This window comes from Oncorhynchus mykiss, chromosome 13 (assembly GCF_013265735.2).
Source record: "Oncorhynchus mykiss isolate Arlee chromosome 13, USDA_OmykA_1.1, whole genome shotgun sequence".
In the NCBI taxonomy this organism is placed as follows: domain Eukaryota; kingdom Metazoa; phylum Chordata; class Actinopteri; order Salmoniformes; family Salmonidae; genus Oncorhynchus; species Oncorhynchus mykiss.
In genome coordinates, this window is record NC_048577.1 from 55,447,110 (window position 1) to 55,474,259 (window position 27,150).

The 27,150-nt window shown below is 43.5% G+C and overlaps 2 protein-coding genes across 6 annotated transcripts in view; one reads left to right on the forward strand and one right to left on the reverse strand.

Moving 5' to 3' along the window:
- The window catches only part of LOC110538788 (brain protein I3), a 698,720-nt gene that overhangs the window by 22,245 nt on the left and 649,325 nt on the right, over positions 1 to 27,150 (forward strand). The window contains exon 4 of one of the 4 annotated variants that reach the window (XR_005035607.1): positions 22,274 to 22,279. The exons of the other annotated variants lie outside the window; for them this stretch is intronic. The gene's annotated coding sequence lies outside the window, so the exon portion shown is untranslated. The remainder of the gene's footprint in view (positions 1 to 22,273; positions 22,280 to 27,150) is intronic. 4 annotated transcript variants of the gene reach the window in all.
- The window catches only part of LOC110485238 (brain-specific angiogenesis inhibitor 1-associated protein 2-like protein 1), a 74,783-nt gene that overhangs the window by 11,974 nt on the left and 35,659 nt on the right, over positions 1 to 27,150 (reverse strand). For both annotated transcript variants that reach the window (XM_036941580.1, XM_036941579.1), the window contains 7 exons: positions 26,022 to 26,156; positions 13,795 to 13,947; positions 13,360 to 13,515; positions 11,250 to 11,385; positions 10,870 to 11,098; positions 8,094 to 8,156; positions 7,705 to 7,891 (listed from right to left, as the gene is read on the reverse strand). In XM_036941580.1, coding sequence (XP_036797475.1) covers positions 7,705 to 7,891; positions 8,094 to 8,156; positions 10,870 to 11,098; positions 11,250 to 11,385; positions 13,360 to 13,515; positions 13,795 to 13,947; positions 26,022 to 26,156 — 1,059 coding nt within the window. The remainder of the gene's footprint in view (positions 1 to 7,704; positions 7,892 to 8,093; positions 8,157 to 10,869; positions 11,099 to 11,249; positions 11,386 to 13,359; positions 13,516 to 13,794; positions 13,948 to 26,021; positions 26,157 to 27,150) is intronic.

Genomic DNA, 27,150 nt, shown 5'->3' on the forward strand with positions numbered 1-27,150 from the left:
ACAGGGAGAGAGAGGGAAGTCAGACAGGGAGAGAGAGGGAAGTCAGACAGGGAGAGAGAGGGAAGTCAGACAGGGAGAGAGAGGGAAGACAGACAGGGAGAGAGAGGGAAGACAGACAGGGAGAGAGAGGGAAGACAGACAGGGAGAGAGAGGGAAGTCAGACAGGGAGAGAGAGGGAAGACAGACAGGGAGAGAGAGGGAAGACAGACAGGGAGAGAGAGGGAAGACAGACAGGGAGAGAGAGGGAAGACAGACAGGGAGAGAGAGGGAAGACAGACAGGGAGAGAGAGGGAAGTCAGACAGGGAGAGAGAGGAGAGAAGCAGAGAGAGAGAGGGGAGAAGCAGAGAAGGAAAGAGAAGGAGAGTGTCAGGTTCCAGGTGTCAGGTTCACCCAGAGTGGAATCCAATGGAAGGCTGGGTCGGAGCCGTGCCACCAGATGTATGTACACTGAGTGTACAAAACACGATGAACATTTCCATGACAGACTGACCAGGTGAAAGATATGATCCCTCATTGATGTCACCTGTTAAATCCACTTCAGTCAGTGTAGATGAAGGGGAGGAGACGGGTTAAAGAAGGATTTTTAAGCCTTGAGATAATTGAGACATGGATTGTGTATGTGTGTCACTCAGAGGGTGAATGGGCAAGACAAAACATTGAAGTGCCTTTGAACAGGATGTGGTAATAGGTGCCAGGCGCAATGGTTTGTGTTAAGAACTGCAACGCTGCTGGGTTTTTCATGCTCAACAGTTTCCTGTGTGTATCAAGAATGGTCCACCACCCAAAGGACATCCAGGAAACTTGACAAAAAAAAAATCAGTGGGAAGCTTCAGAGTCAACATGGACCAGCATTCCTGTGGAACGCTTTCAACACCTTGTAGAGTCCATGGCCAGACCAATTGTGGCTGTTCTGAGGGCAAAATATTAGGAAGATGTTCTCAATGTTTTGTACACTCAGTGTACACTGATAGCCAGGCATAATAATGGCCACACATACCCACACACAGCGCACGTGCACACACACACGGCCGGACTCGGGACACAGCAGAGTGTAGCCTAATGAATATTTCACCGCAGTGAAAGAAAAGAGAAGTTGAGAAGTGTATTGTCTTTCCCAGACTTCTCCATTCAACCTCTCACACAGGAGGGCCAAACATCAAACTACAACCTGCCCTCTCTGGGTCACCACTGACCTGTACAGCCACGAGGGCAGCAGCTTATGTTTCCTCCTGTTGCTATTTCTAGTGTGTTTGTGATGAACGGGATGTCCAGCCTGTACTGTAGGTACAGCTAATTACACTCAAAGTAGTCTCTTGTGACGGACATCATGGAGTAGTGGGAGATGTGATTCTGGGTGCTGACATTACACTAAAAGTAGTCTCTTGTGACGGACATCATGGAGTAGTGGGAGATGTGATTCTGGGTGCTGACATTACACTAAAAGTAGTCTCTTGTGACGGACATCATGGAGTAGTGGGAGATGTGATTCTGAGTGCTGACATTACACTAAAAGTAGTCTCTTGTGACGGACGTCATGGAGTAGTGGGAGATGTGATTCTGGGTGCTGACATTACACTAAAAGTAGTCTCTTGTGACGGACGTCATGGAGTAGTGGGAGATGTGATTCTGGGTGCTGACATTACACTAAAAGTAGTCTCTTGTGACGGACATCATGGAGTAGTGGGAGATGTGATTCTGGGTGCTGACATTACACTAAAAGTAGTCTCTTGTGACAGACATCATGGAGTAGTGGGAGATGTGATTCTGAGTGCTGACATTACACTAAAAGTAGTCTCTTGTGACGGATGTCATGGAGTAGTGGGAGATGTGATTCTGAGTGCTGACATTACACTAAAAGTAGTCTCTTGTGACGGACATCATGGAGTAGTGGGAGATGTGATTCTGAGTGCTGATATTACACTAAAAGTAGTCTCTTGTGACGGACATCATGGAGTAGTGGGAGATGTGATTCTGGGTGCTGACATTACACTAAAAGTAGTCTCTTGTGACGGACATCATGGAGTAGTGGGAGATGTGATTCTGAGTGCTGACATTACACTAAAAGTAGTCTCTTGTGACGGACGTCATGGAGTAGTGGGAGATGTGATTCTGGGTGCTGACATTACACTAAAAGTAGTCTCTTGTGACGAATGTCATGGAGTAGTGGGAGATGTGATTCTGGGTGCTGACATTACACTAAAAGTAGTCTCTTGTGACGGACATCATGGAGTAGTGGGAGATGTGATTCTGGGTGCTGACATTACACTAAAAGTAGTCTCTTGTGACAGACATCATGGAGTAGTGGGAGATGTGATTCTGGGTGCTGACATTACACTAAAAGTAGTCTCTTGTGACGGATGTCATGGAGTAGTGGGAGATGTGATTCTGGGTGCTGACATTACACTCAAAGTAGTCTCTTGTGACGGACATCATGGAGTAGTGGGAGATGTGATTCTGAGTGCTGACATTACACTAAAAGTAGTCTCTTGTGACGGATGTCATGGAGTAGTGGGAGATGTGATTCTGGGTGCTGACATTACACTAAAAGTAGTCTCTTGTGACGGACATCATGGAGTAGTGGGAGATGTGATTCTGGGTGCTGACATTACACTAAAAGTAGTCTCTTGTGACGGACATCATGGAGTAGTGGGAGATGTGCTGACATTACACTAAAAGTAGTCTCTTGTGACGGACATCATGGAGTAGTGGGAGATGTGCTGACATTACACTAAAAGTAGTCTCTTGTGACGGATGTCATGGAGTAGTGGGAGATGTGATTCTGGGTGCTGACATTACACTAAAAGTAGTTTCTTGTGACGGATGTCATGGAGTAGTGGGAGATGTGATTCTGGGTGCTGACATTACACTAAAAGTAGTCTCTTGTGACGGACATCATGGAGTAGTGGGAGATGTGATTCTGAGTGCTGACATTACACTAAAAGTAGTCTCTTGTGACGGATGTCATGGAGTAGTGGGAGATGTGATTCTGAGTGCTGACATTACACTAAAAGTAGTCTCTTGTGACGGACATCATGGAGTAGTAGGAGATGTGATTATGGGTGCTGACATTACACTAAAAGTAGTCTCTTGTGACGGACATCATGGAGTAGTGGGAGATGTGATTCTGAGTGCTGACATTACACTAAAAGTAGTCTCTTGTGACGGACATCATGGAGTAGTGGGAGATGTGATTCTGAGTGCTGACATTACACTAAAAGTAGTCTCTTGTCACGGACATCATGGAGTAGTGGGAGATGTGATTCTGGGTGCTGACATTACACTAAAAGTAGTCTCTTGTGACGGACATCATGGAGTAGTGGGAGATGTGATTCTGGGTGCTGACATTACACTAAAAGTAGTCTCTTGTGACGGACATCATGGAGTAGTGGGAGATGTGATTCTGGGTGCTGACATTACACTAAAAGTAGTCTCTTGTGACGGACATCATGGAGTAGTGGGAGATGTGATTCTGGGTGCTGACATTACACTAAAAGTAGTCTCTTGTGACGGACATCATGGAGTAGTGGGAGATGTGATTCTGAGTGCTGACATTACACTAAAAGTAGTCTCTTGTGACGGACGTCATGGAGTAGTGGGAGATGTGATTCTGGGTGCTGACATTACACTAAAAGTAGTCTCTTGTGACGGACGTCATGGAGTAGTGGGAGATGTGATTCTGGGTGCTGACATTACACTAAAAGTAGTCTCTTGTGACGGACATCATGGAGTAGTGGGAGATGTGATTCTGGGTGCTGACATTACACTAAAAGTAGTCTCTTGTGACAGACATCATGGAGTAGTGGGAGATGTGATTCTGAGTGCTGACATTACACTAAAAGTAGTCTCTTGTGACGGACATCATGGAGTAGTGGGAGATGTGATTCTGAGTGCTGACATTACACTAAAAGTAGTCTCTTGTGACGGACATCATGGAGTAGTGGGAGATGTGATTCTGAGTGCTGATATTACACTAAAAGTAGTCTATTGTGACGGACATCATGGAGTAGTGGGAGATGTGATTCTGGGTGCTGACATTACACTAAAAGTAGTCTCTTGTGACGGACGTCATGGAGTAGTGGGAGATGTGATTCTGGGTGCTGACATTACACTAAAAGTAGTCTCTTGTGACGGATGTCATGGAGTAGTGGGAGATGTGATTCTGGGTGCTGACATTACACTAAAAGTAGTCTCTTGTGACGGACATCATGGAGTAGTGGGAGATGTGATTCTGGGTGCTGACATTACACTAAAAGTAGTCTCTTGTGACAGACATCATGGAGTAGTGGGAGATGTGATTCTGGGTGCTGACATTACACTAAAAGTAGTCTCTTGTGACGGATGTCATGGAGTAGTGGGAGATGTGATTCTGGGTGCTGACATTACACTCAAAGTAGTCTCTTGTGACGGACATCATGGAGTAGTGGGAGATGTGATTCTGAGTGCTGACATTACACTAAAAGTAGTCTCTTGTGACGGATGTCATGGAGTAGTGGGAGATGTGATTCTGGGTGCTGACATTACACTAAAAGTAGTCTCTTGTGACGGACATCATGGAGTAGTGGGAGATGTGATTCTGGGTGCTGACATTACACTAAAAGTAGTCTCTTGTGACGGACATCATGGAGTAGTGGGAGATGTGCTGACATTACACTAAAAGTAGTCTCTTGTGACGGACATCATGGAGTAGTGGGAGATGTGCTGACATTACACTAAAAGTAGTCTCTTGTGACGGATGTCATGGAGTAGTGGGAGATGTGATTCTGGGTGCTGACATTACACTAAAAGTAGTTTCTTGTGACGGATGTCATGGAGTAGTGGGAGATGTGATTCTGGGTGCTGACATTACACTAAAAGTAGTCTCTTGTGACGGACATCATGGAGTAGTGGGAGATGTGATTCTGAGTGCTGACATTACACTAAAAGTAGTCTCTTGTGACGGATGTCATGGAGTAGTGGGAGATGTGATTCTGAGTGCTGACATTACACTAAAAGTAGTCTCTTGTGACGGACATCATGGAGTAGTAGGAGATGTGATTATGGGTGCTGACATTACACTAAAAGTAGTCTCTTGTGACGGACATCATGGAGTAGTGGGAGATGTGATTCTGAGTGCTGACATTACACTAAAAGTAGTCTCTTGTGACGGACATCATGGAGTAGTGGGAGATGTGATTCTGAGTGCTGACATTACACTAAAAGTAGTCTCTTGTCACGGACATCATGGAGTAGTGGGAGATGTGATTCTGGGTGCTGACATTACACTAAAAGTAGTCTCTTGTGACGGACATCATGGAGTAGTGGGAGATGTGATTCTGGGTGCTGACATTACACTAAAAGTAGTCTCTTGTGACGGACATCATGGAGTAGTGGGAGATGTGATTCTGGGTGCTGACATTACACTAAAAGTAGTCTCTTGTGACGGATGTCATGGAGTAGTGGGAGATGTGATTCTGGGTGCTGACATTACACTAAAAGTAGTCTCTTGTGACGGACATCATGGAGTAGTGGGAGATGTGATTCTGGGTGCTGACATTACACTAAAAGTAGTCTCTTGTGACGGATGTCATGGAGTAGTGGGAGATGTGATTCTAGGTGCTGACATTACACTAAAAGTAGTCTCTTGTGACGGATGTCATGGAGTAGTGGGAGATGTGATTCTGGGTGCTGACATTACACTAAAAGTAGTCTCTTGTGACGGACATCATGGAGTAGTGGGAGATGTGATTCTGGGTGCTGACATTACACTAAAAGTAGTCTCTTGTGACGGACATCATGGAGTAGTGGGAGATGTGCTGACATTACACTAAAAGTAGTCTCTTGTGACGGATGTCATGGAGTAGTGGGAGATGTGATTCTGGGTGCTGACATTACACTAAAAGTAGTCTCTTGTGACGGACATCATGGAGTAGTGGGAGATGTGCTGACATTACACTAAAAGTAGTCTCTTGTGACGGATGTCATGGAGTAGTGGGAGATGTGATTCTGGGTGCTGACATTACACTAAAAGGAGAGCCAGGGTAGCGAGGGTTAAATCACATGTCACATCGAAGAGGAACTGGCGGCCCAAGGACCAACTGAACACAATGCAGGGCTTCTCCATGTCTTTTAGGGGGTTTAAGGAGTCTGGCTTCAATAGCTGTTTCTGCTTTAGTGAAATGGGATGGAGGGATCCTGCATAGCTTTACATTAACTGGGACTTTCACTGCTTGCTTGGTTCTATGTAGCTTTCTGCACAGGGAAAACAGGAGTTGTTTGACCAGAGTGATCTTCTCATCCTCATAAATACACACATGTACATGTTATAGCTTGCACAAGTTTAAACAGGAGACAGAGTCTCTCTGTTTGTATGCCTTCAGCCAAACCAACGCCAGCAGGTGTTTAGGCTTCTTACCATGAATTTCCATTCAGCCAGGATGGGGAAGCACAAACAACCTCGGATTGGCCTTTTGCACTTTGAAAACCCACAACTTTGACTGATGGCTTTGAATACATGCAAAAGCCAGAGCTAGTTGAGAGCATTGCTAGAGTGTAGGTTGAGCATTAGACACGCATGGCGTGTCCCACAATGCATTGTAACTACTTTACACCTGCAGGTATTGCCAACACTTCTCTGTCATTCAAAACTACTGTATTTTAGCTTAAACAACCTCCAGGCTAGGCCCAGCCCTGTCCTACTCTACCGCAGCCCAGCAGCCCCTTAGTGGGACAGAGGCTCCCAGACGCAAGGGTGTCCAACAGTCCGGGAATGTATTACTATACTGTATTAAAATACTATACTGTATTACTATACTGTATTACTATACTGTATTAAAATACTACACTATATTACTATACTGTATTACAATACTACACTGTATTACTATACTGTATTACAATACTATACTGTATTACTATACTGTATTAAAATACTATACTGTATTACTATACTACTATACTGTATTACTATACTGTATTAAAATACTATACTGTATTACTATACTACTATACTGTATTACTATACTGTATTACTATACTGTATTAAAATACTATACTGTATTACTATACTGTATTAAAATACTATACTGTATTAAAATACTATACTACTATACTGTATTAAAATACTATACTGTATTACTATACTGTATTAAAATACTATACTACTATACTGTATTAAAATACTGTATTACTATACTGTATTACTATACTGGCTCAAGGGGAAATCCTCTTATCCACGGTCTTATACAATGCTATGATCTGTTATACTGTACCATACAGTAACATCTTATCTTATCCTATCCAATACAGGTTTCACAAATATGAGGAGGCATCAAATACTGTATAGACAACCTTTAGGGAATTAGGATGTGCTAATGGTTTGATGTGGCTTGTAATCAGTAAGTGCTGTTATTAAGTGTTTATTAAGTATTGTTACGGTGTTATATAGGTGTTATTAAAATAAACATCCTATGTGCAGACAGGAAGCACATGTAAACATCAGCCAACTCTCCTGTTTACACAACTGACAATGGAGAAGGACTGAAATGATCCAGAACCGCAGATAAGGTCAGGTACTTAGTACTACACAGTCACTAGCTATCAGCTCTGGTCAGGTAGCAAGTAACTGTATAGTACAAAGTATCAGCTCTGGTCAGGTAGCTAGTAACTGTATAGTACTAAGTATCAGCTCTGGGCAGGTAGCTAGTAACTGTATAGCTCTGACTGACCGTGTGTACAGAGGAGCTGGAGGAGGCGGAGAGGGAGGGCGAGTGCTGCTTGCTGCCCGGGAGGACACTCCTCTTGGGGAAGTCGCTGTAGTCAGGAGGGGGGAGGATCATGGAGGAATCATCTGTCTCTGTGTCCTGGTGGAGCAGGTTCACCACGCTCTTACTGCGCATGGGAGGAGCCCCCACACTGTGGAGAGAGAGGGGGAGAGATAGAGAGAGAAAAGAGAGAAAGAATGAAGGAGAGAGAGGAGGGAATTCTGATCAGCAAAGGTCGTCAGATTAGGAGAGTAGAGGAAACACTATGAGACAACAAGTCTGGATGAAACGTGTGTGTGTGTGTGTGTGTGTGTGTGTGCGTGTGCGCCTGCCTGCTTGAGTGGTCCCCTTACCTGTTGTTATTCACTATTGGCTCTGAATATGCCCGGCAATAGGAGGATGGAAACCATCCCCTCCTGGAACACAGACAAACAGAGAGAGAGAGAGAGAGAGAAAGAAAAAGAGAGAGAGGCAGGTGATTACACTCCCATCTCCCCAGCTTTTTCCTACAGGCCCCTGAATAACCCTCAGACAATCCTAATACATTGACGTCCACACTGAAGTACACAATCCCCTGGAACCTGCTTCTCTACACACCATCCCATCATGCAGTAGCTTAATAGAATCCCCTTTTCAGGATTCTGTATCATCAACCTCTCTATAGCTGTCTAACAGGTGTTGAGATAGAAGTGAGGCCATTATGGTAAAATAAGGTAGATAATCATCATAGGCCTCTGAATGGACAAATCATTGATTCCATACAAATCCCTGTGAGAAATGTTCATATTTGTCCATTTGTTCACTGGGCTTCAGAATGGGCAGCTGGGTGTGGCCAGTGTTTAACTAGAATACATAAAGGCTGGGGTACTGTATCAACTTCCAGCTTCCCTGTTAAAATCACCACAGTGAACCATGCTGTAGGGTTTAGGTAGTGATCACATTTCACTAACCTGATCTGGAACCAGGCCAACATTTCACAGTCACATGTCTCTCATTCTCTCAGTCTACTGTCTCAAAGGGTATCAAATAATCATAGATTCTAGATTTTTGTCATATAGCCTTGTGAACATAATGAATATATGATTCATTATTCATGTTTTCACAGGATATTAATTAAATGTATTTCATTCCTGTCCATGACACTCTTCATCACACTATGGTGGTGGAGGGATACATGTGGATGTTATCAGTGTGTGTTGCTAGGTGACTGACCCAGATCCATCACTCTGGCTGAGGTGTGACAGATAGGTGTCTCATCAACTCAATGACATCACACTGCAGGGAGCTCCACAAGAACCCTACACTGTATCAATGGCACATATCTAGGTAACATCCCAAAAGACACCCTATTTAGTGCACTGCTTTTGACATATATAAGAGTCCATCATCTGTAGAATCTGTAAAGAAGATGTACAGCATCACGTCAGGAATACAACACCTTTATAAAGTTCATTTTGAGCCTTGATCCAGCAAAAACATCAGAGATTCATTTGGCTGTGATTCTCTCCTTTCTCTACTTCTTTCCCCCTCTACCCCCACTCCTCCCCTCCTGTCTCCTCTGTGTCTTTCTGCCTCCAGCCATGTGCTGATTGTATTCCCCAGTGTGTGCCGGCTCCCAGGCAGCTCTTAGCGATCCCAGAGCACGGCGCCCAGCCAGCCCCACCTGGAGTGGTCCAGTTAAGGGGAGCTCAATCAAATCAACATCTAATCAGGACCGGAACTACCACATGCACACAGCAGCTGGCGGTGTGTGTATAAATGCATGTGTGTGCGTTAGGGCTGGGCGGTATACCATATTTGACTATATGCAGGTATTGATGCACGAAACGGTTTGGGTTTTTACTTTACCTTCTATCACAGTATTTTAATGTTTGGTTTGTTAAATGTGATACGCCGTATGTAAAGTTCATTTTTATAGTTTACTCTGCTACTTGAGTCACCCCTCTCTGCTCTCTCTCTCTCCCTGCTGCTTTGCGACATAGACCTAGTCCCACCCCTTCACTCAAGGAGCGCATTTGTTGTTGCTTTGACCACGAGACACTTTCGTTCAGTCTGCATGGTCAATGCAGCACATGCAACAATGTTGATGACAACGATGTTGTTTCCACTTTGATCTTAATATAAATCCACAAGTGTTCTATAATTACAACAGCTAGTTTGTATTTTCTAGTTAGCTGGCGAGCTAACTAGCTAATAAAGTACTGAGTCAGTGCAAACGTAGCTAACTAATACAGCCTGATACCAGGACTGAGTCAGAGCAAACGTAGCTAGCTAATACAGCCTGATACCAGGACTGAGTCAGAGCAAACGTAGCTAACTAATACAGCCTGATACCAGGACTGAGTCAGAGCAAACGTAGCTAACTAATACAGCCTGATACCAGGACTGAGTCAGAGCAAACGTAGCTAACTAATACAGCCTGATACCAGGACTGAGTCAGAGCAAACGTAGCTAGCTAATACAGCCTGATTCCAGGACTGGTGGAGGCTTAAATCAGCATGTTGTTTGTGCAACAGTATCTTCTAAATCAAAGAGGAATAGGCGAAGCATGAATATGTTGGCCATATGAATAAAGTTTTAATGTAGCCAAAGATCATATGGTCCCCTAGGAAACACCGAACATCACTTTGGTTCCTACCCTGTCACAATAACTCATCCATGGCATTTTCATTTGTTGTCATGTCAAACAACACTATTATTTATATTCTAACCATAGAATAAACATTCTATTTCCATGATTCCAAAAGTTCGCCCAAGGGTTTTGAATTAAATCGCAATTGCAACATTTGGTTAAAATAAGGCCTAGTATTTTTCCCATATTGTGGCAGTATGGAAATTATCTCAAATGAGTGCAGGGAATGCAGAAATGGATGGAAAATAATACAACATGATTTTAGGTTGAAGTTGTATTGAACAGTATAAAACAATCCAAATGGAGAAGGACCGATTGAAATCAATTAGAATATATGTGTTGTCACGCACTACTCATAAAGCAAATATATAACTTTTATTAATCAAAAACAGAAAATACCATCAAAAATGTGAAAAATATGATATTTTGGCCATATTGCCCAGCCCTAGTGTGTGTGTGTGTATGCATGCATCACCGTATGTGTCTGTCTAACTTACTGTCTGGTTTTCTCCAGTTCTCCGTAGAGCCATCCGTCCCTCTCGTCAGGTATGAGCAGGGTGATGATGTCTCCCTCGTCAAAGCTGAGCAGCGTAGAGTTGGTCCCAGAGGTGTGGGGGAAGATGGTGCGGACCCTGGGTCTCTTCACAATGTTGTTGAGTCCTGTGGCCACAGACACTGACCTGGGACCTAGACCGCCACTCTCCTCCCCTCCATTGTCCCTGTAGTCTGGAGAGAGAGGGAGAGAGAAGGGTTAATACACAGACATGTACACAGGTCCATGCATGCACCCACATACAAACACACACACCAGCGATCAGCGGGGAGGACATGCGAACACACACACACACACACATACGAACACACACACACACACTACCTGTGCCACTCTCAGTCTCTCTGGTGACTGAGTTTGTTGTGGGTGTGTCCTGCGTGAACATACTGGCCAATGGGCTGGTCTGAGCCTTCAGTGCCGGGGCAGGGGGTGGAACTGTGTCCCGGAATATGGAGTTGCTCTGACCATAGGAAGTGGAACACAGGAAGGGGATAGTATGAGTGCTAGAATGTACAGTTGTTAGTAGTTAACCTGCCATTGGAAGTGGTACATTATTATTTTTTAATAACAAATTCTTATTTACAATAACGGCCTAGGAACAGTGGGTTAACTGCCTTGTTCAGGGGCAGAACGACAGATTTTTACCTTGTCAGCTCTGGGATTCGATCTTGCAACCTTTCGGTTACTAATCCAACGCTCTAACCATTAAGCTACCTGCCGTCTAGTGGTTAACCTGCCACTGGTAGTGGTACATTAGTAGTTAACATGCCACTGGTAGTGGTACATTACTAGTTAACCTGCCATTGGTAGTGGTACATTAGTAGTTAACCTGCCACTGGTAGTGGTACATTATTAGTTAACCTGTCATTGGTAGTGGTACATTAGTAGTTTACCTGCCACTGGTAGTGGTACATTAGTAGTTAACCTGCCACTGGTAGTGGTACATTAGTAGTTAACCTGCCACTGGTAGTGGTACATTAGTAGTTAACCTGCCACTGGTAGTGGTACATTAGTAGTTAACCTGCCACTGGTAGTGGTACATTAGTAGTTAACCTGCCACTGGTAGTGGTACATTAGTAGTTAACCTGCCACAGGTAGTGGTACATTAGTAGTTAACCTGCCACTGGTAGTGGTACATTAGTAGTTAACCTGCCACTGGTAGTGGTACATTAGTAGTTAACCTGCCACTGGTACATTAGTAGTTTACCTGCCACTGGTAGTGGTACATTAGTAGTTAACCTGCCACTGGTAGTGGTACATTAGTAGTTAACCTGCCACTGGTAGTGGTACATTAGTAGTTAACCTGTCACTGGTAGTGGTACATTAGTAGTTAACCTGCCACGGGTAGTGGTACATTAGTAGTTTACATGCCACTGGTAGTGGTACATTAGTAGTTTACCTGCCACTGGTAGTGGTACATTAGTAGTTAACCTGCCACTGGTAGTGGTACATTAGTAGTTTACCTGCCACTGGTTGTGGTACGTTAGTAGTTTACCTGCCACTGGTAGTGGTACATTAGTAGTTTACCTGCCACTGGTAGTGGTACATTAGTAGTTTACCTGCCACTGGTGGTGGTACATTAGTAGTTAACCTGCCACTGGTAGTGGTACATTAGTAGTTTACCTGCCACTGGTAGTGGTACATTAGTAGTTAACCTGTCACTGGTAGTGGTACATTAGTAGTTAACCTGCCACGGGTAGTGGTACATTAGTAGTTTACATGCCGCTGGTAGTGGTACATTAGTAGTTTACCTGCCACTGGTAGTGGTACATTAGTAGTTTACCTGCCACTGGTAGTGGTACATTAGTAGTTAACCTGCCACTGGTAGTGGTACATTAGTAGTTTACCTGCCACTGCTAGTGGTACATTAGTCATTTACCTGCCGCTGGTAGTGGTACATTAGTAGTTTACCTGCCACTGGTAGTGGTACATTAGTCGTTTACCTGCCACTGGTAGTGGTACATTAGTAGTTTACCTGCCACTGGTTGTGGTACGTTAGTAGTTTACCTGCCACTGGTAGTGGTACATTAGTAGTTTACCTGCCACTGGTAGTGGTACATTAGTAGTTTACCTGCCACTGGTAGTGGTACATTAGTAGTTTACCTGCCACTGGTGGTGGTACATTAGTAGTTAACCTGCCACTGGTAGTGGTACATTAGTAGTTTACCTGCCACTGGTAGTGGTACATTAGTAGTTTGCCTGCCACTGGTAGTGGTACATTAGTAGTTAACCTGCCACTGGTAGTGGTACATTAGTAGTACAGGTATTACAGGTTTTTACCATTTCATTATTATGATTCAATCAGTGAAGCCATAGTGTCATCACAAGGTATCTGTGCTGTGTTCTCTCGCCCTCTCACATTGAATCAGAATTAGATATTCTAATTAATAAATTGTTTTCTAAATGGTTAATGAATGAGTGACTGCCTTCTCACCCTACTGTGTCTCTGGGACATGGGGGAGGCCTGGGGGGTGATGGACACTGGGGTGCGAAGACCCTCAATCATAGACATCACGCTCTCGGGCACGTTGGTGGCATCGCCACACTTGTCCTGCCAGGTGGGCAGCTTCCCGAAAAGCATGTCTCTGGCCTGGGGTCAGAGAAGGAACAGCAGCAGTCATAGTACTGTAGAATGGGAGCCTTGGATTTGTGATTTGGTACCCCGCTAGACATTTGTATAATAAACGTGGTACACAGATGGTGGTTATGGTAAATTCATGGAAATAGTCTGTGCAATCTGGTTCCAAATTCCACCCCTAGCCTCTAGCCCACATCCCCTTAAAACCCCCATCATTTTAATGGATTGAAATCATGTTCAGGTTTTCTACTGACTGAGAACCTAGGAGGCACTGTAGCATAGTTCCAATACCTTGTCGTGGAAGGCAGCGATCTGATAGGAGAAGGTGCAGTGTTTGTCCACCAGGAAGCAGAAGCGTCTCTTCTCCTCCAGCAGAGCCTCCTTGCAGCCGTCGGCGATGAACTTCTGCATGTCCATCTGCCCTGACCTCAGCGTCTCCAGGCACTGCACAATACAACAGGACAATGACATGCTGTTATCTCAACTGCAACGACCAATCATACGCAAATATCTTGCTGCACTGACCAATCACATGCTCTCACCTCACTGCAAAGACCAATCACATGCTCTCACCTCACTGCAAAGACCAATCACACAGTCTTGTCTTGCCACATAGACATAGCTCAGCCAATCAGAGCTGCCTAGCACCGTAGGTATCAGGAACTGAAAGGGCATTGTGAGGAGAGGAGCAGAGATATAGGCTGGCTGGACGTTCTAATCTCTGTGTGGCAGGTAGAGACAGAGATACAGAGAGGTATTGTAGGGATACTGTACAAGGGAATGGAATGGGTTTTATTATCTAACATGGCTGACAAAGAAGAATATATGAGGGCTAGGGAGGTGACAGTAGCAGACATGCTGACAGAGAAGAATAGATGAGAGTTAAGGACGAGCAGCAGCAAGTTATACTGTGTGTCTAGGAGTCTGAAAGTACATTCAAACTAGGCACGTGAGCTGGACAAGGTCAGTCGAAACACTGAGTTTGTATGAGTTTGTTTTGTGTGTCTTTTGCTGCATTTACATAGGGATCCTTTTTTGGCACTAACTGGTCTTTTGACCAATCGGATCAGTACTGAAAAAGATCTGATGTGCAATGATCTGATGTGATTGGTCAAAAAGATCAGAATTGGGCTGCCTGTGTAAACGCAGCCTAGGAGTCTTATCTGAAGGCACATTTAAAAAGTTGGCACAGGATCTGAACAAGGTCAGTCGAAACATTTAGTTTGTATCGCTGAACGCTGAATTAAAAATGTTTAGTGGGAGTGAACAAAGAGCGTGCAGACAATGACACAACCTTCTTTTGTGTGTCTTATCTTCCATCACAGACATGGGCCACTCAGAGGTCAGGGATCAGTCTCTCTGATCTATGTGGGTGTGAATGGCTCTGATAACTTTGTCATTATGGCTAAGTTTATGATCTCTCTACTCCTTTTCACTGTGTTTCTGTGGCTGGCAACTGTCAATATTTACAATCAATACAGTTCTATTGATTTGATTGGAAATGGAACTGAATGGGAGACCAATGAGCATACAGCAGAGTGAGTTGCGATGTAAATATTGATTCTTGCTATCTGGGATCGTTGGTACGTCCCTAGCCCATTGAAGTTGACATGTAAAATGGTAAGGGTTAAGGTTAGGGTTTAGGGTCGGGATGTCCCAATGATTCCGGATAGCACTAACCTGTAAATACTTGGTACAACAATGACAAAAACAAAGACTAGTCAACAGACGTGTAAAATGGATGCCACTATGTGTTGAATTACCAAAGTAGTTTATCTACTGTAGACTGAAGTATAATAGCGTTCTTTAAAGTGTGTGCACTGAAACATATGACATCGTTGTAGATACAGAGGAAAGATTATCATTGGATTTATTGTTGGGATGAGTATTGAGATGATGTGTGTGCAGTTCATTAGAACTAAGACATGCATGCTATTGGGTCCTTGAGCCATATCTCTTAAATGGACCTTGGTATTTATCTTGATTACATTTCATATGATCATACAATGTCCCTGAAGCTCAAATCAATCTAGGTACATGAATCTGTAAGGAGAACACAGAAAAAAAGAGCATTGAGCATTGATTAATTTAAGATTTCAATCAAAGAAAGCTTGACTCAGTTGCTTACATGTGACATAGCAGCCAGTTTGCAGTATGGGTCTTGGGAACTCATTCACCCAGAAACACCTGGCATAACAACAGACTTGCACAAGTGACAGGTGGCTAGAGATATACTCACACACACACACACACACCCTGTCCTACACACTGGACACCCCCCACCCTCCCACAGTTGTCATGGTAAACAAGAGTGAGAGCGGCCAGTGAAAGTAGTCATGTTGGTGGGTCCCGTTTCACTGGGTTTAGCCCTAGCGGCAGAGAGGTTAGAGCAGCGGGCTAGGAGCCAGAGGGTCGTCGGTGAAAATCCTGAATTTGAAGGAGAATCTGGTGGGGAGGGAGCTGGCAACCGAAAGGTTGCGGGTACGAGTATCCTAGAGCCAACCCTGTGTAAAGTCAATCCGTTTCAATATGCTGTTTACCTACTTACCTAACACACACACAGTTAAAGGTGGGAGACAGACTAGGGCTGCACAAGTGAGATCCTTATCTCGTCATCAAAACACTGCAAAATCACCTTGCAGCCGTACAGCACAGTATGTTACCTGTAACAACACCATGTGACAACACACGATTCAATGTAATCTAACCTCCACACACACTTTCACCAGCTTCCTGTCCCTATTGGAGATCTTGAGTCAGAGGAAATGGGAAAAGCCTTCCTATGGTAATTTGTTGTGGTCTCCATCCAATTACAGGTCTGTGTAATGTGTATTATTAGGTATTACTGCACTGTTGGATTGGTGTGTATTATTGTGTATTATTAGGTATTACTGCACTGTTGGATTGGTGTGTATTATTGTGTATTGTTAGTTATTACTGCACTGTTGGATTGGTGTGTATTATTGTGTATTATTAGGTATTACTGCACTGTTGGATTGGTGTGTATTATTGTGTATTATTAGGTATTACTGCACTGTTGGATTGGTGTGTATTATTGTGTATTATTAGGTATTACTGCACTGTTGGATTGGTGTGTATTATTGTGTATTATTAGGTATTACTGCACTGTTGGATTGGTGTGTATTATTGTGTATTGTTAGTTATTACTGCACTGTTGGATTGTTGTGTATTATTGTGTATTATTAGGTATTACTGCACTGTTGGATTGGTGTGTATTACTGTGTATTATTAGGTATTACTGCACTGTTGGATTGGCGTGTATTATTGTGTATCGTTAGTTATTACTGCACTGTTGGATTGGTGTGTATTATTGTGTATCGTTAGGTATTACTGCACTGTTGGATTGGTGTGTATTATTGTGTATCGTTAGGGATTACTGCACTGTTGGATTGGTGTGTATTATTGTGTATCGTTAGGTATTACTGCACTGTTGGATTGGTGTGTATTATTGTGTATTGTTAGTTATTACTGCACTGTTGGATTGGTGTGTATTATTGTGTATCGTTAGGTATTACTGCACTGTTGGATTGGTGTGTATTATTGTGTATCGTTAGGGATTACTGCACTGTTGGATTGGTGTGTATTATTGTGTATCGTTAGGGATTACTGCACTGTTGGATTGGTGTGTATTATTGTGTATCGTTAGGGATTACTGCACTGTTGGATTGGTGTGTATTATTGTGTATCGTTAGGGATTACTGCACTGTTGGATTGGTGTGTATTATTGTGTATCGTTAGGGATTACTGCACTGTTGGATTGGTGTGTATTATTGTGTATTATTAGGGATTACTGCACTGTTGGATTGGTGTGTATTATTGTGTATCGTTAGGTATTACTGCACTGTTGGATTGGTGTGTATTATTGTGTATTATTAGGTATTACTGCACTGTTGGATTGGTGTGTATTATTGTGTATCGTTAGGGATTACTGCACTGTTGGATTGGTGTGTATTATTGTGTATCGTTAGGGATTACTGCACTGTTGGATTGGTGTGTATTATTGTGTATCGTTAGGGATTACTGCACTGTTGGATTGGTGTGTATTATTGTGTATCGTTAGGGATTACTGCACTGTTGGATTGGTGTGTATTATTGTGTATCGTTAGGGATTACTGCACTGTTGGATTGGTGTGTATTATTGTGTATCGTTAGGGATTACTGCACTGTTGGATTGGTGTGTATTATTGTGTATCGTTAGGGATTACTGCACTGTTGGATTGGTGTGTATTATTGTGTATCGTTAGGGATTACTGCACTGTTGGATTGGTGTGTATTATTGTGTATCGTTAGGGATTACTGCACTGTTGGATTGGTGTGTATTATTGTGTATCGTTAGGGATTACTGCACTGTTGGATTGGTGTGTATTATTGTGTATCGTTAGGGATTACTGCACTGTTGGATTGGTGTGTATTATTGTGTATCGTTAGGGATTACTGCACTGTTGGATTGGTGTGTATTATTGTGTATCGTTAGGGATTACTGCACTGTTGGATTGGTGTGTATTATTGTGTATCGTTAGGTATTACTGCACTGTTGGATTGGTGTGTATTATTGTGTATTATTAGGTATTACTGCACTGTTGGATCGGTGTGTATTATTGTGTATCGTTAGGGATTACTGCACTGTTGGATTGGTGTGTATTATTGTGTATTATTGTGTATTATTAGGTATTACTGCACTGTTGGAGCTAGAAATATAAGCATTTCGCTGCATCTGCGATCACATCTGCAAAATATGTGTATGCCACCAATACAATTTATTTGGTTGAAGTAGTGCACTATTTAGGGACTACGGTGTCATTCTGGTCAAAACTTGTGCACTATCAGACAAGGCAAGTGTATGCACATAAGAGCACACTCAGTCACACACACAAGGACAGTAACACAGCGACATGCTGAGGCCATTTTGCAATTTGCTTCACAATTTCCTAATTTCCCAGACCCCACCTCCTAGACTTCCTACAAGAAAAGAGACACACCATTGTTTGGGTCACCTGTGACAACGCTGGCCTTTCCCATAACAATCACCTCCTCCTTATCATGGGAGCCATAACATCAACTCCTCCTTATCATGGGAGCCATAACATCAACTCCTCCTTATCATGGGAGCCATAACATCACCTCCTCCTTATCATGGGAGCCATTACATCACCTCCTCCTCATCATGGGAGCCATAACATCACCTCCTCCTTATCATGGGAGCCATGACAATCACCTCCTCCTTATCATGGGAGCCATGACGTCACCTCCTCCTTATCATGGGAGCCATAACAATCACCTCCTCCTTATCATGGGAGCCATAACAATCACCTCCTCCTTATCATGGGAGCCATAACAATCACCTCCTCCTTATCATGGGAGCCATAACAATCACCTCCTCCTTATCATGGGAGCCATGACAATCACCTCCTCCTTATCATGGGAGCCATAACAATCACCTCCTCATCATGGGAGCCATAACATCACCTCCTCCTTATCATGGGAGCCATGACAATCACCTCCTCCTTATCATGGGAGCCATGACATCACCTCCTCCTTATCATGGGAGCCATGACGTCACCTCCTCCTTATCATGGGAGCCATGACGTCACCTCCTCCTTATCATGGGAGCCATGACGTCACCTCCTCCTTATCATGGGAGCCATGACGTCACCTCCTCCTTATCACTGACGCGTGCGTGTGGAGCTATACTGCAATCATTGTCCCTCCATGTACTGAGATAAAACCACAGATAAGGTATCATGCCCAGGGACCTGAAACTCGACTAGGATAATTCAAATATTCTGCAACCATCCTGGTTGACACAATACATCTGTCAAGGCTAAATAATGGCTGTTGCTATGGACACATATCTTTAGTTCTGTGGAAACAGGTAGGAAAGAAAGGCGAGAAAGAGAGAGAGCGAGGGAGAAAGGGAGAGCGCGAGAGAGGGAGGGTCAAGAGACCGAGAGAGAGCGGGGGGGGGTCAGGTAAATTACCAGTGTAATTATTGGTCAATGAAGAGACAGTTCCCAGGAAGTGTTTAGCTGTACTGGTGAGTCATCTACAGCTAAGTCCCTGTGTCTCAGCCCAGACGTCAGGCCATCTGTCTGTCTGCCCCAGAGAATGACTGGCATACAGACAGAACGACACTCAGATCACTAGGGAGTCTGACTCAGAACACTGATCCCTCAGAAGCCTGAACAGGCAGCAAAACAGGGAGATTGGCCACATGGAGAGAGAGAGACCGACAGAGAGAGTTGAGAGAGAGAGAGATAGATAGAGACAGAGAGAGACAGAGAGAGGAGAGACAGACAGAGAACGACAGAGAGACAGAGACAGAGAGAGAGAGAGAGAGAGAGAGAGAGAGAGAGAGAGAGAGAGAGAGAGAGAGAGAGGAATGTGAGAGATAAATGAGGGAGAGAGAAATGAGAGAGAGGAATTAAATTTTATTAGGATCTATTTTAGTCCTTATTTAGACTAATCTTCCAAAAGACCTTACATATTCAAATACAATGTATAATACAATCACATTTTCATTTTCTCTGTAAGCTTGTCCAGGAGGGGTTGTATTTTTTATGGGAGTATCTAGAAATTGACAATTGATATATGCCATTGGATGAGGTAATGTCTGGGTCCTAAGTGGTACCAAGAATGAGATAAGAGCTTTGTTTAGGAGACCAAACTGAACAATAATTTATAGCTAATGCTATAAATTATGGGATACTCTTTTTTCTGGTAAAAGGTTCTTTGTGTAATGTTCCTAAGATCTGTTATTCGTCATGTGAGTTTTGATGGGTGTGTCTTAGCTATAAATGATACTAAGGACTGTTTTGTCAGCACTCTCAGAGAATTCATTTATGGACACTGAATTGATCTGAGAGTCACAGGGCTATGGTGAAGCTCATATAATTAAAGATGGACTTTATGTTAACTTTGACTTGTGTGTGGTTTGCTCTCTCATGATTTGGTAATACAGGAAATTTCCACGACAGGAATTTGCCAAAATTCACCCAACTTATTGTGGGAAGCTTGGGGAAGGCTACACGAAACATTTGACCCAAGTTAAACAATTTAAAGGCAATGCTACCAAATACTAATTGAGTGTAGGTAAACTTCTGACTCACTGGGAATGTGATGAAATAAATAAAAGCTTAAATAAATGTATTCTACTATTATTCTGACATTTCATATTCTTAAAATAAAGTGGTGATCCTAACTGACCTAAGAGAGGGAATTTTTACTAGGATTAAAATGTCAGGAATTGTGAAAAACTGATTTTAATGTATTTGGCCACGGTGTATGTAAACTTCTGACTTCAACTCTAGATGGTGGACAATATATTCCTAGTATTTACTGAATGTCTGTCTCTTACCAACTGAATACTGTTGTGAATAGAGTTTGGCCATTTTAAATGGTGTACATTGTGAAATAAAATAAGCATGTTTTTTTTTTAATTATCTTGTTGATTGATGACCAACCAAGAGCATTGAGCATGACTACAACATAATAACCATATCTCCACCTTAAAACAATCTTTGCTGCTTTGTTCTCTGCAATCTGCAGCCTCCTAATTTCACTTTCTGATGCATTTTCCCAGACCACAGAACAGGAGTTCACCTGACTCCCAATTAATGCTTGGATTGTTAGTTTAAGAATGTTTCAAGGGAAAATATTTAGCTTTCCTTCTGATCATGCATGCAGTTTTTTAAAAAATATATATTTTACATAGATTAGTTATTTGACAACCATGATAAGCGGTTGTCTAGCTGCACCCCTAGTAGTTTGGTTTCTGCCACTTCCTCAATTTGTACTTCCCCCATACTTAATTGTATCCTATGCTGTGTTGGCCTTTTCCTGGTGGAACAGACCAATATAACCTCGGATTCCTTGGTGTTCAAAACAAGTTCGTTCCGGCAAACCCACTCCCTGATATTTCCCAGATCTACTTGTAAAGCTTGCTGTACCCGTTGAACCGATTGTCTTGCTGTATAAATTGTAGTATAATCTGCAAATATAGTAACTTGAGTTTCAGATAAGGCATAAGGACGGTTGTTGGTGTATATTAAGTAAAGAAGTGGCCCAAGGAAGCTGCCCTGTGGTATTCCACAGTTTAAATCATGAGGCGTAGAAAACTACCCATTGATATAGATGGACTTTCCTGTCAGTTAGATATGACTGTACCCACTTCAATGCTGCCTTCTTAAACCCATAATGCAATACTTTTGTCAAAAATATTTAATGATCCACTAAATAAAATGCTGCACTGAAATCTAAAAATAGTACACCCACAAACCTGCCATTATCCATAGCATTGAGCCACTGGTCAGGCATGTCAACCAATGCAGTGGTAGTGGAATGGTTTCTGCAATAAGCATGCTGATTGGCTGTTATCAGATCATTATTTTCCATGTACTCCCATATTTGTCTACTCACAATACCCTCCAATATCTTACTGAGTGAAGGGAGTAGACTAATTGGTCGACCATTGGCAGGAGTAACAGCAGGTTTGCTGTCTTTCGGGATTGGACACAGTTTAGCATGCTTCCATACATTTGCAAATGTCCCCTTGTCCAGTGACCATTACAATGTGTATTTCAGTGGAGCTGTAATCTGGGGAGCAGCATAGTGAAGCAAAAAAATTGTCCATAAAATAATATCCTGTAGATTTACCATCTGGTCCCAGATCTGTAATACCAATATTTATCTATACAGATGAGCCATCTCTTAATTTGACCCTGCTTCTCACAGCAGGAAAATAATCCTGCAGCAACAGGTAATATGAATTATTATGTGAAATATAAGTAATGGACATTTTTGTAGGGGTTGACACATTTTTTTTAAGGGCAAATCAAGTCTGAAATGTTAAAGTGGAAATGACAAACTTTAGAAGCCTTTTTAAACCTTAAATACAATTATACTACAATTTGTATGTCCTGCTGCGCAGGGAAATTCTCTGTGACAGAGTGATCAAATTAAGATAACAGATTTGTAAGTCACTGTTGCACAGACCTACTGTAGCCTGGTCCCAGATCAGCAGGTAAAACAACTCATCTGAATATTGTTATCATGCCGTTTCAACTTCATGTATCTGTACTGCATGTGCCTCAGTAGGTTAAAGCACATACCTGAGATCAGGGCCCATATTCACAATGCGTCTCATAGTAGGAATCTAGGGTCTAATTTCAGTCTTAAATCATAATGAATCTGATTATATATGGACAGGGGGACCTGATCCTAGATCAGCACTCCTACTATGAGCGCTTTGTGAATACGGGAAAAAGCTAGTTTCTTCTCACAGCCGCTGTGCCCCAGCTGGGGTGGCGCGCCCTAGAGCTTGGTGAGAGAGACTAGGACCAGGCTAGCGTGTTGAGCGCCCCAGAGTCTGGTGAGAGAGACTAGGACCAGGCTAGCGTGTGGATCACCCCAGAGTGTGATGAGAGAGACTAGGACCAGGTTAGCGTGTGGAGCGCCCTAGAGCCTGATGAGAGAGACTAGGACCAGGCTAGCGTGTTGAGCGCCCCAGAGTCTGGTGAGAGAGACTAGGACCAGGCTAGCGTGTGGAGCGCCCCAGAGTCTGATGAGAGAGACTAGGACCAGGCTAGCGTGTGGAGCGCCCCAGAGTCTGATGAGAGAGACTAGGACCAGGCTAGCGTGTGGAGTGCCCCAGAGTCTGATGAGAGAGACTAGGACCAGTCTAGCGTGTGGAGCGCCCCAGAGTCTGATGAGAGAGACTAGGACCAGGCTAGCGTGTGGAGCGCCCCAGAGTCTGATGAGAGAGACTAGGACCAGGCTAGCGTATGGAGTGCCCCAGAGTCTGATGAGAGAGACTAGGACCAGGCTAGCGTGTGGAGTGCCCCAGAGTCTGGTGAGAGAGACTAGGACCAGGCTAGCGTGTTGAGTGCCCCAGAGTCTGGTGAGAGAGACTAGGACCAGGCAAGCGTGTTGAGTGCCCCAGAGTCTGATGAGAGAGACTAGGACCAGGCTAGCGTGTGGATCACCCCAGAGTGTGATGAGAGAGACTAGGACCAGGCTAGCGTGTTGAGTGCCCCAGAGTCTGGTGAGAGAGACTAGGACCAGGCTAGCGTGTTGAGTGCCCCAGAGTCTGATGAGAAAGAGTAGGACTAGGCTCTCTCACCAGACTCTGGGGCGCTCCACACGTTCCACCCCAGCATACAGCAAAAGAACCTCCCCTTTCCACAGTTGGGTCCCATTAGTTTGTAGCCCAAATGGTTCAGACTCTACGAAACAGAGGTCGGCACATCAACGGTACCAACTTCAGACGAGTCTCCTACCTATGGGGGTCATAGAGCAAAACGGAGAACACCATCGTGTTTGTGGGATGACTTGTGGTCTGACAAACACCACTCTAGCTCTGCCACCTATCACCGTAGATGTGGAAGTACGTCAATGGAGGAGGCGGTGGATTGAGATGCATCCAATGCAAAATATCTCTAGCTTAAACTGACAGATTTCTATGTTTTTATTTTCTTATTTAGCATAGATTGAAGCACTGGTGCGTCAATCAACTCTAGGGGGTTAAACAGTATTTTAGCTTTACCTCAGAATGTATACTAATGACTGTTCATAATTTGGGGCTTTCTCGTCCTATTCGGCAGCAGACTGTCAGAGTTGTGACTAAAGCAGTAGCGGTGCGTGGATAAAATCACTGCGGAATCCAAGCCAGAAGAAAATGCCATATTACAACCTGTGTGTTGTGATAATTGTGTTGTTTGCTCTATAACCTGTTAGTTCATATGCCTTGATACTGTGATATACAGACCTAAAAGCCGAGACTATAAGAAGACACAGTGGCAGAATAAATTCAACCACACCTTTGTCTCATCACAAAACCGGAGAGCAACATCTGTCCGGTGAAGTCCACAAAGCATACTGCATGTAACAAACAGCTAAATTACCTACATATTGGTCAAGAAAGTTAATGTTTCTGACATTTTTGAACAAAAAGAAAACAGGATATGTCTCCACTATTCCAGCACCATTTCAACATCATCAAATCACCTATGCTTAGTCTAATACAGTGACAACTAAAAGATACCAAAAACGATTTAGTCCAATCAACGTAAGCTAAATATGATGTGGCTGTCCATGGTTCTGATTTCTGTGTGAGCATTCGTGCAAATAGAAAAACATGTTGACTCACCCGACTTGTAGAGAAACACCAATGCCATCCTGCTCTCTTTCATGTTGCCTAAACGGTCTATGACTCTGTCATAAAGTACACATTTTTAGTTTTTGTTGTCCTAGGCTACCTGGCTAAAATGCTCGCTAGACTAACTTCCTTTCATGGGCAACGTTAGCTAGTTAACATTAGCCTTCTACATCTAGCTACATATTGAATGTCCATCTCTCAGTCCAGGGGCACAATGTATTTTATGGTCGGATCAGAATCGTAGTTATAAGCATTGGCCAGTACGGAGAATTAAGTAAAACCTTATCTCCATCCATGGCTAATTTAGGAAAGGGACAATTTTAGCTAGCTGGCCACCGGAGGCCAACTGCACAACAAGGTGCAACAATTCAAGTTGTTTTTAATTGATTACATATTTCTCTGCGATAGGAGTAAAGCCAAATCAAAACGGGCTTCCCTTGACACTTTTTGTTGTTGTGCGTCAGGACTATTCACAGTTGAGCTCGCTCAGTTTAGCTCAATGCTGATTGGCTATTATTTTATACTTTTTTTATCAAGGGAGGCCAAATGCTCGCTGGCTTCCCTTACATTCAATGCTACGTGCGGCAACAATGTCATACTCTTTGTGACCAGACAGCATCAGATAGATGGCCTACACATACAGAGGCAGAGGGGAGCTGTTTCGCTTACTCGGATGCTACGAAAATTAGGAAAGCACAGAAAGACGAAACATACATTATTTAATGTTTTTTCATTTTTTCTTGGTACATTTTTGTGGGAAGCCTTGGTATCCATGAATACACACCACTGGACTAAAGAGGTGTATCTTTCTTTGTCTCCGTCTGAAGCAGAGTGTGTGTGTGTGTGTGTGTGTGTGTGTGTGTGTGTGTGTGTGTGTGTAGGAGGCACCGACTGAATCTTCCAGTATAACAACATGCGTGTGTGTTGGTGGGGGAGGGAGGAGGCACAGTACAGAGAGGTGTATTAATGGAACTATCCAGAACACCAAACAACACATAACACACACAGCATACTCATGCATGAGGGCATTGTCTGGAGACTTGGATAATGTTACATTGGGTATGATCGACACTGTCTCATATGTCGAAGGTGTGTGTGTGTGTGAGATTGAGAGCGAGAGGAGTGTGAGTGTGTATGTACAGGTGTGTGTATGAGGGTGGGAGGTAGCCTAGTGGTTAACAGCATTGGGCCAGTAACTGAAAAGTCTCTGGTTCAAATCCCCAAGCTGACTAAGTGAAAAATCTGGCGCTGTGCCCTTGAGCAAAGAACTTAACCCTAACTGTTCTTGTAAGTTGATCTGGATAAGTGTCAGTTAAATTACTGAAATGTGTGGGTCAGTCCTCACCTCACTCTCCTTGTTTTCGTACTTGTTGGTGTTCTTGCCCTGGCTCTTCCTCCTGAGTTTCTTCAGGTCAGACTGCGACCTCTCCAGAGAGTCCTGCTTCATCTTGTGCTCTGTCTGGTACCTCTTAAAGGTGGCCTGGATGGGTGGGAGGGAGAGGGGAGGTGGGGGGAGCACCAGTGAACACCTGGAACCATCTCTAGACAGTACAAGTAGCATTGTAGCAAGTAGATTTTCCTTTTCAGAAAAAAAACTTTCAGTAATATCATTAAATGTAATGTCACTAAGTATTAAAATGCTTCGTTTTTAGTTTCATTGATTCAATGGTAATTAGCCTTAAATGCTATGTTTGATTACAGGCATTAGTAGAAAGGGTGGACACAGGGATTAAACCCCGGTCTCTGCTGAGGAGAGATGTACATGTGCCATATGCTGTGAGCGTTACCACTCAACCACGGCTCTGAACGGCATAAGTCATTGTTGCATGTTTATCCTATTCCCTTCATAGTGAACTTACTACTTTTGGGACCTGGTGAAAAGTGGTCCCCTATAAAGGGAATAGGGTGCCATTTGGGATGCAGAGAGTGTGTTCACTGTGGTCACTGATGTGATGTAAGGTAGGCAGTATACATTATTCTGTGGTCGCTGTGATGTAAGGTAGGCAGTAGACAGGATTCTGTAGTCATTGTGATGTAGGTAGGCAGTAGACAATATTCTGTAGTCATTGTGATGTAAGGTAGGCAGTAGACAGGATTCTGTAGTCATTGTGATGTAAGGTAGGCAGTAGACAGGATTCTGTGGTCACTGTGATGTAAGGTAGGAAGTAGACAGGATTCTGTGGTCACTGATGTAGGTAGGCAGTAGACAGGTTTCTGTGGTCACTGTGATGTAAGGTAGGCAGTAGACAGGATTCTGTGGTCACTGATGTAGGTAGGCAGTAGACAGGTTTCTGTGGTCACTGTGATGTAGGCAGGCAGTAGACAGGATTCTGTAGTCATTGTGATGTAAGGTAGGCAGTAGACAGGATTCTGTGGTCACTGATGTAGGTAGGCAGTAGACAGGATTATAGTTCCATGGATGGGGCATGGGGGGCAGTTCTCAGTGATATTCCCATGAGCAGGAGGGAAGACCG